Source organism: Gopherus evgoodei, unplaced genomic scaffold (genome assembly GCF_007399415.2).
Source record: "Gopherus evgoodei ecotype Sinaloan lineage unplaced genomic scaffold, rGopEvg1_v1.p scaffold_40_arrow_ctg1, whole genome shotgun sequence".
Taxonomy (NCBI): domain Eukaryota; kingdom Metazoa; phylum Chordata; order Testudines; family Testudinidae; genus Gopherus; species Gopherus evgoodei.
Genome location: NW_022060061.1, coordinates 3,356,123 through 3,371,780, shown reverse-complemented (window position 1 = coordinate 3,371,780; position 15,658 = coordinate 3,356,123). Strand labels below are relative to the sequence as shown.

The following is a 15,658-nucleotide window of genomic DNA, read 5'->3' as shown; positions in this document are numbered from 1 at the left end:
GTGTTAGTCTGTATCCACAAACACAACAAGGCATCCGCTGGCACCTTAAAGACTAGCAGATTTAACAGGGCATGAACTTCTATGGGTAAAAAAGCCACTTCTTCAGATGCAATGAATGAGGGGGGCTGTTAGTTACTCGGTAGGGAGAGCTAGGGATAGAACCCAGGAGTCCTGACTTCCAGCCCCCCCACTCTAACCACTAGACCCCATTTCCCTCCCAGAGCCAGGAGAGAACCCAGGAGTCTTGGCTCCCAGCACCCCCACTCTAACCACTAGACTCCACTTCCCTCCCAGAGCCAGGAGAGAACCCAGGAGTCCTGGCTCCCTGCCCCCCACCATTAGTCTGTTCTCTTCCCAGCTCTAGGAGGGGAGTGGTGTCTAGTGGTTGGAGCAGGGCTCGGGGTCAGGACTCTCTCAGTCACTAGGGCAAAGACCCCCGGAGGAGGCTCTGCCCCCATCGTGTGTGTGTAGTTGTGGGGGCACTTTAAGCCCTGTCCCACCCAAACTGCTCCCCCCAGATTATGAACGACCCCCACACACATTTTTTTCAGACCCCCTTAAGCACGGGGGGGGGCAAAGCAACCCCCAGCGAGCAGAATAAAGAGCAGAGAGACGGGGGGGGGCACGGCCCCTTCTTCCCGCCTGGACCCCCGCCCCCTCGTGCAGGGGGCACCTGCCTCATGTTAATGACGCCAGCTGATCAGCCCCCCCCCCCCCCGCACACGCTCCCACCCCCGCCCCTGCGCCGCCCCCTCGCTCTGGAGAAGCCGCCGCTGCGGAGTGACTCCGGAACCGGGCGATCGCCGCGATCCAGCGCGATGCAGCCGGGCCGGCGGCCGGCGGAGCAGTGACCGGCCGGCGAGGAGCCGCGGGAGCCTGGCTGGGGGGGCAGCGATGGCTGCTGCCTAGAGAGGGGCGGTGAGAGAGGCCGGGGGGCTCGGCAGGCCCCAGCGCCAGGCAGCGGGGGGGGAGATGGACAAATGCGTGGGTCGGGGCTGGATGGATAGAGGGGGAGGGGCTGGATAAAAGGGGGTGTCGGGGCGGGCTGGCTGGAGGGGCTGGATAAAAGGGGGTGTCGGGGCTGGCTGGCTGGAGGTGGATAGAGGAGGGTGTATGTGGATAGACAGTGGTGTTTGTGGGGCTGGATGGATAGAGGGGGAGGGGATGGATAAAAGGGGGTGTCGGGGGCTGACTGGAGGGGTTGGATAAAAGGGGATGTCGGAGCTGGCTGGCTAGAGGGGGAGGGGCTGGATAGAAGGGGGTGTCGGGGCGGGCTGGCTGGAGGGGCTGGATAGAAGGGGGTGTCGGGGCTGGCTGGCTGGAGGTGGATAGAGGAGGATGTATATGGATAGACGGGTGCTTGTGGGGCTGGCTGGCTAGAGGGGGAGGGGCTGGATAAAAGGGGGTGTCGGGGCTGGCTGGATGGGGGTGGGTAGAGGGGGGTGTATATGGATAGACAGGCAGGGATGTTTGTGGGCCTGGGTGGATAGAGGGGGAGGGGCAGGATAAAAGGGGGTGTCGGAGCTGGCTGGCTAGAGGGGGAGGGCTGGATAAAAGGAGGTGTCGGGGCTGGCTGGATGGGGGTGGGTAGAGGAGGGTGTATATGGATAGACAGACAGGGATGTTTGTGGGCCTGGATGGATAGAGGGGGAGGGGCTGGATAAAAGGGGGTGTCGGAGCTGGCTGGCTAGAGGGGGAGGGGCAGGATAAAAGGGGGTGTCGGAGCTGGCTGGCTAGAGGGGGAGGGCTGGATAAAAGGGAGTGTAGGGGGCTGGCTGGATGGGAGTGGATAGAGGAGGGTGTATATGGATGGATGGATGGAGTGACACACGGGTGTTTGTGGGGCTGGATGGATAGAGGGAGGAGGGGGTGGGGCTGTATAAAGGAGGTGTAGGGGGCTCAATGGATAGAGGGGGTGTATCTGGATGGATAGGGAGAGGGAGGAGGGCCTGGGGCTGTATAAAGGGGTGTATGGGGGTGGATGTATGGGGGATGTATGGGGATGGATAGAGGAGGTGTATCTGGATGGATAGAGAGGGAGGAGGGGGTGGGGCTGTATAAAGGGGTGGATGGATGGGAGGTGTATGGGGATGGATAGAGGGGGTGGAGATGTATAAAGGGGGTGTATGGGGATGATTGGATGGATAGAGGTGGGTGTATGGAGATGGATGGGTAGATGAACAGGGGTGTGTGGGGCTGGATGGGGGTGTGGGGGGCTGGATGGATGGGGGTGTATATGGATGGACGGGTGGGGATGTATAAAGGGGGTGTATGGGGATGGATGGATAGAGTGGGTGTATATGCATGGATAGAGGGAGGTGTATGGGGCTGGATGGATAGGAGGGTGTATCGGGATGGGGTGTATCTGGATGGATAGAGAGAGGGGGAGGGTGGGGCTGTATAAAAGGGGGTGTATGGTATACAGAGATTTACAGCCCCCAGCCTGGCACAGTCTTGGCAGCAATCTGTAGCTGGTAACGAGTGCGATCCCTGGGCCCGGGAGTCAGGCTCCTGGGGGACTCGTCAGAGCGATGGGTGTGAACCAGGGCTGGTGGCGGCTGGATCCACCCGTTGGCCCAGCTTAGGCTGGGGTGATGATGCCATGGCCCCGGCAGAGCTGTACAGGTGGGGGGTGGATCAGAGCCCGACTCTGTGCAGAAAAGGGGGGGGGGGGGCGTGGCAGGTGTGATGCCAGCTGAGGACCTGGACAGCGGGGCTGGGGTTGGGGGCTGCATCGATAGCGGGGACCAGTCTGGGGTTATCCATGGGGGCTGGGAAATGCACGTGTGTTTGGGGAGGAGGGCAGAATAATCTCTATGTATCTCCACCTGTGGCCAGGGCAGCCGAACTGGGGCGTGAAATGGACAGGACTAGTGGGGGACAGGATTAGTTTTTGCCCCGGTATCAGCTAGCACACCCCTCCCGGGAAGTGGGGGGTCCTGACCATCTGGAAAAGAACTGGGTGAAGTGGGCTGTCAGTTCAATGTAACTGCAGGGGTGTGTGTGGGGGGGTCTGGAATGAAGCAACACCCCTCCCCCAAACACATGGCGTAGAAAGCAAGAAGATTGAGCTGAATTCGGATTGTTGGCTGTATTTATGGTAGGGTCTAGCATCTGATCGAGATCAGGGCCCCAAAGCGCCAGGCGCTGCACACTGAGAGATGGTCCCTGCCCCAAGGGGCTTACAAGCTACACAGAGTAGGAGGGGAAACTGAGGCACACAAGGGGCAGTGAGGTCACACAGCAGATCAGAGGCAGAAGAGGGAACAGAACTCGGGAGTCCTGAGTCCCACTCAGCCCCCCGGAGCGGGTCCCTGCTAATGCTTTGTGCTCACTGGGTGCAGGCGGCTGGGGCCCAGCACTGCCAGGCTGGCTCTGGGGAGAGAGAATGGGTCACTGTGGGCTGGGGGTAGGATTGTACAGGTCATGATGCTGCCTCATCCATGCTCTGTCCTCCTCCGCCAGGACTACTTCCAACCTCCCAGCCAATCAGCACCTGCTAGTGCAGGCCCTTCACCCAGGCTATGCCCACCTGTCCACCTCCGCCGGGACTACTTCTAGCCACCCCACCAATCAGCACCTCCCAATGCAGCCCCTTCACCCATGTACTGTGCACCTCTGCCGGGACTACTTCCAGGCTCTAACTTTTAGTACCTTTACCCAGCAGGTGGAGGGATACATAAAATAGACCCGTTCCTATTTACAAACGTTTCTAAGCCAGAGTTTCTAGAAATCGCGGGGGCAGCAGAGATCTCCCCGTGGGGTGGGAGAAAGGCTCCTACCTCGGCCGATCCACACCTGGATCTCATCACACCCTCGTGGTGGCTCGCGCTTCCCGCAGGGGAACTCTGCTGGCACAACCCCCCGAAAGTGTGGCAGGAAGTGTGTCTGGGACCCGCCCCCTCTCGCACTAGTGTGTCTGGGACACGACCCTCTTGCACAAGCACATCTGGGACCTGCCCCCTCTTGCACAATGCACGTGGCTGGAATTCATTGCCTCTCGCACTGAGAGACAGGATCAGATGGTCCAACTGGCGGCCTGTTTAACAGTTCTGTCCAGCCCCCAAACGAATCTGCCCCCCCCAGTTCTACAACACGGCGTCCTCCAGACGGCATGCCCTGGTACCTACGGGGCAGTGAGGGGGTGCCGCCTGGAGGATGCCGCTTGGTAGCGCCCGTGTTTTGGTATGACGCCCACAGAGGCACCGCCCAGCCGGCACCCGGCCTGCGGCCCTGAATGGGGCCCAGAACCCGCCCAGTCCAGGGGCCAGAAGCAATTCTGGCAGAGGTGTTTTCTGTCAGGAAAAGGCCATTTTGTCAAAACTGAAAGGTGGATTTCCACCTCCTTTTTGACAGAAAAATTTGGAAACTGATCAAAATGGAGCCAGTCCTCCTGCTGCTGTGTATGATTTCTTATTCTCTTAAACTTTCACACTATATTACACTCTATTTGATACATTTACATTATATATTCCATTATCCTCTGATATTATATGATTTATTATTCTATAACCCTCGATCTTATTATTCTACTATAAACTTTAGATTGTTACATTTGATAGTTATAATCTAAATAGAGAAAATAGAATCGAATATCGAAGTGTAATCGAACCGAAATATAGAAAAAATAATCAATTGTATGTTTATATATTTTCTCTCTTTAGATTGTAGTTCTGTGCAAGTGTGAGAGGGTCTAACCAGAGAAAAAGACTCGATTACACTTTAATATTCAATTCTATTTTCTCTGATTAGATTCTATTCTACACGTTCTCATTCGCCGCAGCAGATCTTGTGTTTTGCTGTTTTACATTCCCGGCGGATGCTGAGATCTCTCCTAGCTCGTGTTTTCTGTCCTGTTTGAACGCATCAAACGGATCGAAACAGAGCATCCGGCTGCTCCCGACTGTCCGGCGTTTTCCCGGATCTTCCATTCCACCAACGTTCCAAAATCTCGATTTGTCGTCCTGCGTCGGGACGATTTGTCGGACTGTCCCAACGCCCCAAAGGAGCAGGGACAGGAGGCCGAGTGGCAGGATGGCGGCTGGATCAGGAGCCCCTGGGGGGCTTCAGCTGAGGGGCAGGCTGCGGGGCAGAGGGGCAGCAAGATCTCAGCTTGGAAGATGAATCGGGGAGTGGGGGGCAGTTTGCACCATGCGAGATGCTGCTTGGGGGAGGGACCTGGGGTCTCTGTTGGCACCATGTGTGGGCAGAGGGCTGCGTTGGGATGTACTGACCCTGTGGGGATGCACTGACCCCCTCTGCCTTTGGGTTTCCTTTGCCAGGTGCCCCCTCCCCACGGAGGGACCTCCTCTCTCCCATGCCCGGAGTGGGCATCATGGCTGGCAGGAAGCAGGAACTGAAGAGAAGTGTTTCCATCATCCCCTGCTTTGTGTGTGTGGAGGTAAGGCATTGGGCCTCAGGCCGTGGGGCTGGGTGCCAGGATGCCTGGGTTCCCTCCCTGGCTATGGGAGGGGAGTGGGGTGTAGTGGTGAGAGAAGAGGGGGCTGGAAGCCAGGACTCCCGGGTTCTGTTCCCCCCTCAGCTCAGCGAGAGAATCCAAAATTAACCAATGTACCTTAAACAGGGACCTGGCGCTGCGAGCTTCCCTGTGGCAGTGTCACGGATCCATAGGCCCGGTGTGCTCGCAAGGCCCTGGGAGGACCCCCTCAGTGCATCAGCCCCCTCAGGGTCTCACTGGGGTCAGCCCTTCGGCTTCCCTGCCTCCTGGGACCAAACCTCCAAACCCTCAGCACCCCTGGGTCACGCCGTGAGCTCCCTGGAGTGGAGCCCTGGGGGAGCCTTGCACCCCCAAAGGGAGCCCTGCCCCCCGACTTCCTGACTCCGGAGTGACGCCCTTCCCAGCAGGAGACTTTATTAGTTTCTGGAACTCAGCGGCGCAAGCCCTGAGTTACCACAGAGAACAGAAAGTTCCAGCCTGGTCCATCTGGGTCATCCATGCGCCGTAGTCGCTGGGTACCAAATGTCCGGGCATTTGGCGTGTTCCTTGTTTTCTGGGAGTCTCCAGAGGCCTGGGGTCCAGGTGTCAGTCACGCCTGGACTTCTGCAAAGAGTAAACAACCTCCCCCCACTCCACCCCCATGCAGTACATGGGGAAACTGAGGCACACACTGTACTCATACAAAACATTATGAAAAATGCCCACTTTCTCCCAGGCAGTGCCCAGGCCAGGGGGACTCCAGTGCTGTGAGCTTCTCTGCAGCAGTGCCCAGCCTGGGGAGAGGAGGGGACTCCAGCACTGCAAGTTCCCCACATTAGTGCTCCAGGCCAGGGGTGGGGGGGAGAGGAAGGCAGTGCTGCAAGCTTCCCTGCAGCAGTGCCCTACCAACCCCCCTTCCTCATGCCCTAGCACCAGCCCCTCCTGCCGTGACTCCTCCAGAGGTTAGACACAGGGGTTTTGCCCGTGTTAAACGGCAAGTGTGGGGGGAGGTCGTGCTGGGGAGGCGGGGGCTAAATGACGCCCCTCCAGCGTCCAGCTCAGGAGCACAAAGCTGGGCCAGAGAGCCAGGGTCACAAGTTAGAGAATGAAATTTACCATCTGTCGCTTCACTTCATAAAACCCTGGCCCTGACCCCTTGAGACCACTGCTAGGGGCTGGGGGGTCCGAGGCAAATCCCCAGCCCCCACTCCCTTGCTTACCAGATCCTTCATCACTTCCTTCCTGTCCCAAACAGCCACCAGGCCCCACCCCAGAGGTGGCTGCATCTCAGCACCGAGCAAAGGATCCCTGTATAAGCAGCCCCTGCACCCCACCCCAGAGATGGCTGCATCTCACCGCTGGGCGAGGAGGCCTTGGAAAGGCACAGAGTGGTGTGGGGGGGTAGGATTTATTTGAGTACTCCAGCTGGAGGAGGGGCAGGTGGAGGGGGAGCCCTGGGGGGAGGCGAGGGGGGGAGCAGGCATCTGCCCCAGTTTGGGAAAGGCAGGCGCCTGTGCCCTCAGCCGTGATGTGACGTGGAGCTACAGCAGGCACCGAAGCGTGAACGGGAGTGCACGAGGGAGCTTGCACAGAGCCGGGGCGGGGGGAGGGTGGGACGGATGGTTCCTGGGCTGCCCCGTTCCCACCCCGCGACTCTGCCCCCTCGCTGCGCTCGGGCTGGGCCGGGCCGGGGCCGGGCGCTGAGCTGCCATGTTCTATTTCCAGCTGGTGATCATGGCGGGCACGGTGCTGCTGGCGTATCACTTTGAATACACCGACACCTTCCCCGTCCACATCCAGGGCTTCTTCTGCCATGACAGCGCCTACGCCAAGCCCTACCCGGGGCCCGAGGATGCCAGCCGTGCCCCGCCCGTCCTGGTCTACTCCCTGGTCACCGCCGTGCCCACAGCCATGGTGAGGGCACCCGGGCAGGGGCTGCCGTGGGGGGTATGGGAGGGCAGGGTGGTGCCCGGGGGTTCTGGTAGGGCTGGGATCTCAGAGCCACCCCCCCGACACCTACCCCTATGGGATTGGGCCCATGAGGGTCTCACCTGGGTTCTGACCCTCCAGACCCCTTGGGCTTTGGGGCAATGTCCCCCCCCAAGCAGAGGCTGCTGTCAGGGCACCCACCCACCAGCCACCACGTGCCCCTTTGGGGGCCACTGACCAAGTGCCCCCCACACACACAGGGACCTGCTGGCACCTGCAGATCCCACTCTGGATACTGCATAGACTGTGGGGGTGGGGGGGAGTGTTGCTTGGGGATCTCAGAGCCTCCTCTGGGGGACCCTCAGACTCGCCTCGGGCGTCAGAGTCCTGGATCTGGGCCTGGGTTAGCAGGGATTGGGGTCTGGAGGGCAGGGCTGCAGGTTCGGGGGGGCTGGTGGAGTGGGGGGGCCGAAGGACAGAGCTGGAGGTTCAGGGGCTGGTGGAGAGGAGGGGCTGGAGGGCAGGGCTGGGAGTTCGGGGGGATGGTGAAGTGGGGGGGGCTGGAGGGCAGGGCTGGGAGTTCGGGGGGCTGGTGGGCAGGGCTGCAGGTTCAGGGTGGCTGGCGGAGTGGGGGGCTGAAGGGCAGGGCTGGGGTTTGGGGAGCTGGTGGAGTGAAGTGGGGGCTGGAAGGCAGGGCTGGGGGTTTGGGGGCTGGGGGTTCGGGGGGGCTGGCGGAGTGGAAGGGGCTGGGGTTTGGAGTTGGGAGGACTGGTGGAGTGGGGTGGGGGCTGAATGGCAGGGCTGGGAGTTCGTGGGGGCTGGTGGAGTAGAGGGCAAAGTCGGGGGGTTGGGGGAGCTGGTGGAGTGGAAGGAGGCTGGGGGTTTGGGGAGGCTGTCAGAGTGGAAGGGGGGCTGGAGGACAGGGTCGGGGGTTTGGGGTTGGGGGTTTGGGGGGGCTGGCGAGTGGAGGGGGGCTGGAGGGCAGGGCTGGGATTTGGGGGGCTGGCGGACTGGAGGGGGGCTGGGGTTTGGGGCTGGGGGTTTGGGGGGCTGGCAGAGTGGAGGGGGCTGGAGGGCAGGGCTTGGGGTTTGGGGGGCTGGTGGAGCAGGGGGGGCTTGAGGGTGCTGGCAGAGTGGAGGGGGTTGGGGTTCGGGGGGCTGGCGGAGTGGAGGGGGGCTGAGGTTTGGGGCTGTGGGTTTGCGGGGGCTGGTGGAGTGGAGGGGGGCTGGGGGTTTGGGGGGCTGGCAGAGTGGAGGGGGCTGGAGGGCAGGGCTGGGATTTGGGGGGCTGGCGGACTGGAGGGGGGCTGGGGTTTGGGGCTGGGGATTTGGGGGGCTGGCAGAGTGGAGGGGGGCTGGAGGGCAGGGCTGGGGGTTTGGGGGGCTGGCGGAGCAGGGGGGCTTGAGGGCAGGGTTGGGGGCTCGGGGGGGCTGGCATAGTGGAGGGGGTTGGGGTTTGGGGGGCTGGCGGAGTGGAGCGGGGCTGGGGTTTGGGGCTGTGGGTTTGTGGGGGCTGGTGGAGTGGAGGGGGGCTGGAGGGCAGGGTTGGGGGTTTGGGGGGCTGGTGGAGTGGAGGGGGGCTGGAGGGCAGGGCTGGGGGTTTGAGGGGGCTGGCAGAGTGGAGGGGGGCTGAGGTTTGGGGTTTGGGGGGCTGGTGGAGTGGAGGGGGGCTGGGGTTTGTGGTCAGGGGTTTGGGGGGGCCAGCAGGGGAGTCATGTAGCTCATCGGTGCAAAGGGAACAGGAAGCAGCCGGGGCCTGGTGCCCCCCCCGTTCCCCCCGCCATGTCAAGCCGGCAGCCTGAATGCGACTGGTTCCATGTATGGCCAAACCCCCACCCCCCCAGCAGCCAGACACTGACAGCAGCCCCCCCCCACTCCGGACATGGATGGGCCCTTGGGGCAGGAGTCAGCTGGGAGGGGGCTCAGACCTCCCCCCCGGTGCTCTGCCGGTGCCCCTCAGTCCCCTCCCCCGCAGCCCCTTTGCCCTCTGCCCAACCCCACCAGCCCTGCCCCCCTCGATCCCCCCTTAATGGGAACTGAGGCAGGTTTGGGGGAAAAGCCACAGTCCCAGCCCCAGCCCCCCCTTTAGGAGCTGGGAGCTCCCAGCCAACCCCCTCCACCCTTTCCCCCCCACTCCCCCGCATCAGGCTCCATCCGCTCCAGTTGGCTAATCCCCCACCCCTAGTGGCTGCCCCGTCTGCTCGGCCGGGGCGGGGAGGAAGGGGCTAGAAGGGGGGAGCAGGGAACTCCGACTCCCCCCTGCACAGAGGAGGCTGCCTCACTCCTCCCCCCTCTGCCCCAAGGATCCCCCAGCACCTGGAGCAGAGGGGCCAGGTTGGGATCCAGTCTGGGGTCCCAAGGGTAACTGGGCGCCCCCTGGGGGTGGGACAGGGTACTGGGGGAGGGGAAGACCAATGGGGGGTTCTTGGGGGGCGGATCCTGCATCCTGGGCACAATTCTCAGTTATGGTGTCGCCCCTTTGTGCTTCTCAGGTGGGAGCTCTGCTGCCTGGTCCCAGGGCCCCCGGGCTGGCCTAGGGCCCTGGCTTGGGGGGCTTAGCTGGAGCACACGGGGCTGTGCCTCACCCCTCCCCCCCCCAAAAGGCCTGTGCTGGGGCAGAGCATGAGTTAGAGCAGCCCCGAGGCTGCCCTGACTGGCTCCTGAACCTTGTCCTGCTCCCAAGGGGTGGGAGGGGGGCAGCCCCTGCAGATGGGGCCCAGGTGGGGACTGGGCCTGAGGTGGGGGGTGCTGATGGAGCCTCTGACTGGGATTCCCCCCCTCCTCCCCAGATCCTGATCGGGGAACTGGCTACGTTTTTCTGCCGGCCGCGGCGGCGTGAGGAGAAAACCATCATCTCTGGGGAGTGCTGCTACTTCATCCCGCTGCTGAGACGCATCGTCCGCTTCCTGGGTGAGTGGGAGGGGGGCCGGGCTCCCCCCTCCCCGTTTTCCTGGTGCCCCTCACTCCCGACCTGCAGCCCCCTGCTAGCCCAGCCCTGCCCCCGCAGCTCTGCCAGTGTCCCTCACTCCCGACCCACAGCCCCCTGCTCGCCTGACCCTGGCTTCCTCAGTTCCCCTGGTGCCCCTCACTCCTGACCCGCAACCCCCTGCTAGCCCAGCCCTGCCTCCCCACTTCTGCCGGTGTCCCTCACTCCCGACCCACAGCCCCCTGCTCACCTGCCCTGGGCTCCCCCTGTTCTCCCGGTGCCCCTCACTCCTGACCCGCAGCCCCCTGCTCGCCTGCCCCGGGCTCCCCCCTGTTCTCTCAGTGTCCCTCACTCCCGACCTATGGCCCCTGCTCACCTGCCCCTGGCTTTCCCTGGTGCCCCTCACTCCCGACCCGCAGCCCCTGCTAGCCCAGCCCTGCCGGTGCCCCTTACTCCTGACCCGCAGCCCCTGCTAGCCCAGCCCTGCCGGTGCCCCTCACTCCCGACCCGCAGCCTCCTCGCCTGTGCACTAATCACCCCCCCACACCCCCCGCAGGCGTCTATTCCTTCGGCCTGTTCACCACCACCATCTTCGCGAACGCCGGACAGGTCGTCACAGGCAACCAGACTCCCCACTTCCTCTCCGTGTGCCGCCCCAACTACACGGCGCTGGGGTGCCAGCTGCCCGGCCCCCAGTACATCACGGACCGGGGGGCCTGCGCCGGGAACCCCGCCCTGGTCACCGCCGCCCGCAAAGCCTTCCCCTCCAAGGACGCCGCGCTCAGCGCCTACGCCGTGGTGTACACCGCCGTACGTGCCGGGGGGCAGGGCCGGGCGGGGGGATGGGAGGCCGTGGGGCTGGTGGGGACAGTGGGGTGGGGGTAGGGAGATGGGGCAGGATGGCAGTGGGGCTGAGGGGGCAGAGGGAAGGGAGGCCGCAGGGCTGGGGGGGGTCGGGAGGTGGGGCAGGATGGCAGTGGGGCTGAGGGAGGGGAGGCTGTGGGGCCGGTGGGGGCAGTGGGGTGGGGGTAGGCAGAGGGGCAGGATGGCAGTGGGTCTGGGGGAGGCAGAGGGAGGGGAGGCTGTGGGGCCCGTGAGGGCAGTGGGGTGGGGGTAGGGAGGAGGACAGGATGGCAGTGGGGCTGGGGGGAGCAGGGAGAAGGGAGGCAGTGCGGAGGGGGGGCTATGGGGCAGGGCAGCCCCAAGGAAGGGGAGGGAAGCAGGGAGTCTGTGGGCGGGGGGGGCGGAGGGCAGGGCTTGGGGGGCTTCAGATGACTCCTTGCCCCCCCCGGCATCTCCCTCCCTAGATGTACGTGACGCTGGTGCTGGAGGTGCGGGGGTCCCGGCTGGCCAAGCCCACCCTCTGCCTGGCGCTGGCCGGCCCGGCGGCCCTGCTGGGGGTGCTGCGCGTGGCCGAGCACCGGAACCACTGGGCCGACGTGCTGGCCGGGTTCCTGACCGGGGCCGCCATCGCCGCCTTCCTGGTGAGTGCCCCGACCCCGCGGCTCTCCAGAGCCCCCCAAACTCCCCACAGCCCCCCACCACCACGCCCCGAGCGCCCCGACCCCGCGGCTCTCCAGAGCCCCCCAAACTCCCCACAGCCCCCCACCACCACGCCCTGAGCGCCCCTGGCCCCGTGGCTCTCCAGAGCCCCCCCGAGCTCCCCACAGCCCCCCTGCTGCGCCCTGAGTGCCCCCAACCCTGCGGCTCTCCAGAGCCCCCCCGAGCTCCCCACAGCCCCCCTGCCATGCCCTGAGTGCCCCTGGCCCCACGGCTCTCCCAGAGCCCCCCCCGCCCCCCGCTGTGCCCTGAGCGCCCCCAGCCCTGCGGCTCCCCACAGCTCCCCCCGAGCTCCCCACAGCCCCCCCCCCACTGTGCCCTGAGCGCCCCCAGCCCTGCGGCTCTCCAGAGCCCCCCCGAGCTCCCCACAGCCCCCGTCGCGCCCTGAGTGCCCCTGACCCTGCAGCTCCCCACAGCCCGCCCCGAGCTCCCCACAGCCCCCCTGCTGTGCCCTGAGCGCCCCCAACCCTGCGGCTCTCCAGATCCCCCCCCGAACTCCCCACAACCCACCCAAGCTCCCCACAGCTCCCCCACCATGCCCTGAGCAGCCCCGGCCCTGTGGCTCCCCACAGCCCCCCCCACCATGCCACAAGGGCACCCAGCCCGCAGCTCTCCAGAGCCCTCCCCGAGCTCCTCAGAGCCCCCTGCCGCGCCCTGAGTGCCCCTGATCCCACGGCTCTCCAGAGCCCCCGCCCAAGCTACCCATAGTTCCCCTGCTGCGCCCTGAGCGCCCCCGGCCCTGCAGCTCCCCACAGCCCCCCCGCTGTACCCCGAGCGCCCCTGGCCCTGCAGCTCTCCAGACCCCCCCAAACTCCCCACAGCCCCCCACCATCACGTCCTGAGCGCCCCTGGCCCCGTGGCTCTCCAGAGCCCCCCCGAGCTCCCCACAGCCCCCCTGCTGCGCCCTGAATGCCCCCAACCCTGCGGCTCTCCAGAGCCCCCCCGAGCTCCCCACAGCCCCCCACCACCACGCCCTGAGCACCCCTGGCCCCGTGGCTCTCCAGAGCTCCCCTGAGCTCCCCACAGCCCCCCCCCACTGCGCCCTGAGCACCCCTGGCCCTGCGGCTCTCTACACAGCACCCACCTGCCCCCCATCCCTAGCCCCCAGGACACCCCACCTCACCCCCAACTCCCCACAATCCCCAGCGCACAACCCCCCACTCGGGAGGCCTCTCAGCCATACCCCAACTCCCCCCATCACACTCACGTCAGCTGGAGGGCACCACGCTGAGGGAGGGGCTCCTTGGGGGGCCGGACCCTCCCTCACTTCGGTCCCCATCCCCAGGTCACCTGCGTGGTCAATAACTTCCAGAGCAAGGTGCCCACGGCCCAGAAGCCGGCGCCAGCCGAGAGCCTGGCCAGCGTCCCCGGCGTGGGGCTGCCCTGCGTCGAGAGCCCCCTGGAGAAGTTCAGCATAGCCCAGGTGAGGGGCAGGGATGCGCCCAGCTCTGGGGAGCCGCCAGCCAGCCCATCCCCCTCCCACTGCAGGGCAGTGGCTGCATCCTCTGGGGCCGGGGGCTCTCTGCTCAGCCCCCCACCCAAACCCCAGGAAAATTCAGGGTGGAGGGGGGGGTGGGGGCTGCGGGTGGGGTTGAAGGGCTGCCAGGTGTGGGGGTCACGTGGCCCTACTGCGATCCGCTCCCCCACCTGGGACTCTGAGTTGGCGGCGAGCCGGGGGGGCAGGTTCTAGGGACAGATGTGGGGGGGGTTTGGGGAACATGGACAGGTTCTGACAACAGATGTTGGGGGGGTGCAGGGGCCATTCCCCTCAGGGTGGGATCAGGATGGGGAGGGGTAGTGGGGCTAGGATAGTGTGGCCTTAACCCCTGGCCCCCAGCATGTGGGGCTGGGAACTTCATAACCCCCCCGATCCCCTCCCCCTTGACACCTCCACCCATAGCCCCTCCCCTGTGACACCTCAGCACCCCCAGCTGCCCCCCAGGTCATGCTGGAAGCAAGGGGGGTGTCATCGGGGGGGGAATGTTTCACCAGGTGTCTGGCCCTGGCACCCAGGCAGCTGGCTCTAGGGTGGGGGTGGCTCTCACATGACCCCAGTCTGGCGGGGGGGGCAAACTGGGGGGGTCTACCTTGGACGTGCAGGGGGAGTGTGGCCCAGTGGGGGCTGCGGGGGGGGAGCATAGACCCCGATCCTGCATCCTGGGTTCCTTCTCTCCCGACACCTTCCTCCCTCCCGCCATTCTCCATCTCAGACTGCCCCCCAGAGATGAGCCCCAAACCCCTTTCTCACCCCATAGCAGCCTCAGTCCCCCTGTGCGGGCTCCCCCTGTGAGACCCCTAATGCCCCCAGTTTGAACCCCAATGACCCCCTGATCCGCCCTGAGTGTGAATCCCCATTCCCCAGTGTGAACACCAGTGGCCCCCGATCCCCCCGGTGTGAACCCCAAAGACCCCCCCCCCCCATGGTGAGCAAGGAGCAAAGGTCTAACATTGTATCCATCTCTCTGTCGTTTCTCTTCCCCCCATTTTCCCCCTCCCCCCGCCTGGCACTGCTCTCCCTGGGGGGCGGCCCTAGCGGGTCAGGGACCCCCCAGAAGAGCAGGATTTCTCCACGCTGCTCACTCGAGGCCTGGAGAGGCAGCTAGCTCACTCCCTCCGCACGGGGGGCCACGCTGGGGCGGCTCGGCCCTACGAGTAAGTGCCATCCCCCCACGCCCTGCTGGAGACCTGCCGAGGGAGTCCTCCCTCCCCCCACCCTCAGGCAGGTGCAGCCCAGTGCCAGGGAGGGGGGATTGGGGCAGGAGAGGGGGCGAATGGGGAGGGGGCATTATGGGCATGTGTTTTGCGAGGGGAAATGAATTTTGGGACAATATGCAGATTTGGGGGGGAGTGAAACAGGAGTTTGGGGGGGGAGGGGAGAAAATGGGGGGGATTGGGAGGTGGAACAACCTGCCAGACTGCAGAGGGGATAACAACCTACCAGTGCTGACCACTTGCAGCACTGCTCCCTCAGCTGTATCACTATGGGGCTCGGCTCTGCTCTGGTACCAAAGGTTGTGGGATCAAGGTGTGTGTGGGGGGGGGGGTGCTGTAACTTTTTCAGGAGCTTTGGGGCCACGTTTAAAGCTCTGCCCCCCCTGTTTCTCTCCCCTCCAGGATCCCAGAGCTCGGCTCCCAGCGATCACCTGACCCCCAGCTGTGTCTCTTCCCCACCACCCCTGACGTGCTCATCCCCTCCCGCTCCGTCACCAGCGAGGTCTGAGGGAGGCACTGCCCCAGGGGAGGGGAGGGCGGAGGTTGGCCTCCCCCTCACTCAGGACACGTCTCTGCCTATTGCCCCCCCACCCAACCAGCACCATCCCTTTAACCAATTCATCCCTGGTTTGTTTGGGGTTCCTAACGACACACTCATGAATGTGACACCAGGGGTGGGGGTAAAATCTCACCCTCCTTTTCTGTAGGGTCCAGCTTTCTCCCTCCCCTCCCCCCCATGGGCCCCATCCTGCTGCCAGGGGTGTAAGTGGGAGGTTCAGTCCCTGCCCATCCTGCAGCTGCTGAAGTGGGGGCGATGGGAACAGAATTAGGGGCCCCCACTGAGAGCCCCAAAGGGCCCCCCAGCAGGGGCTGCCTCCCCTCTATTCCGGCTGGGCAGGTGGGAGGGGGGATGGGGGTTGTATGTCAGTCTGATCTGGGGCGGGTGGGGGGCAGGAGCTGAGCTGTTCCCTTGAACCAGCGACCCAGCTGGCACTGGGGGCGGGGGGGAGGCTGGGGATAGAAACTGACAAGGGGGCAGTGCTGGGTGGGGGCCGGGGGGAGCAGAGGGGGCCAGAGGGGGGGTCGGGGGCTGG

The 15,658-nt window shown here is 64.5% G+C and overlaps 1 protein-coding gene across 2 annotated transcripts; it reads left to right on the top strand.

Annotated features, from left to right (window-relative positions):
* The first annotated feature begins 831 nt into the window (after nucleotides 1–831).
* On the top strand, nucleotides 832–15,488 carry PLPPR2 (phospholipid phosphatase related 2). 2 transcript variants are annotated; one of them, XR_003998197.1, is made up of 9 exons: nucleotides 832–918; nucleotides 5,283–5,401; nucleotides 7,163–7,351; nucleotides 10,156–10,276; nucleotides 10,849–11,102; nucleotides 11,600–11,776; nucleotides 13,138–13,275; nucleotides 14,386–14,571; nucleotides 14,967–15,038. XR_003998197.1 is itself a non-coding variant. In XM_030545995.1 (9 exons), the coding sequence occupies exons 2-9, from the start codon at nucleotides 5,318–5,320 to the stop codon at nucleotides 15,070–15,072; spliced, it is 1,188 nt and encodes a 395-aa protein (XP_030401855.1). In that variant the 5' UTR covers nucleotides 832–918; nucleotides 5,283–5,317; the 3' UTR covers nucleotides 15,073–15,488. The 2 variants fall into 2 exon arrangements, 1 of the variants encoding a protein (XP_030401855.1); XM_030545995.1 differs by having other exon boundaries at nucleotides 14,386–14,504; nucleotides 14,967–15,488.
* Nucleotides 15,489–15,658: the final 170 nt, after the last annotated feature.

What these genes read in the sequence shown, in the direction of transcription:
- PLPPR2 (XM_030545995.1), top strand. Translation starts at nt 5,318, where the DNA reads ATGCCCGGAGTGGGCATCATGGCTGGCAGGAAGCAGGAACTGAAGAGA. An exon ending in ACGCATCGTCCGCTTCCTGG is followed by an intron (nt 10,277 to 10,848) that starts GTGAGTGGGAGG and finishes CACCCCCCGCAG; the next exon opens with GCGTCTATTCCTTCGGCCTG. An exon ending in GGGGCGGCTCGGCCCTACGA is followed by an intron (nt 14,505 to 14,966) that starts GTAAGTGCCATC and finishes TCTCCCCTCCAG; the next exon opens with GATCCCAGAGCTCGGCTCCC.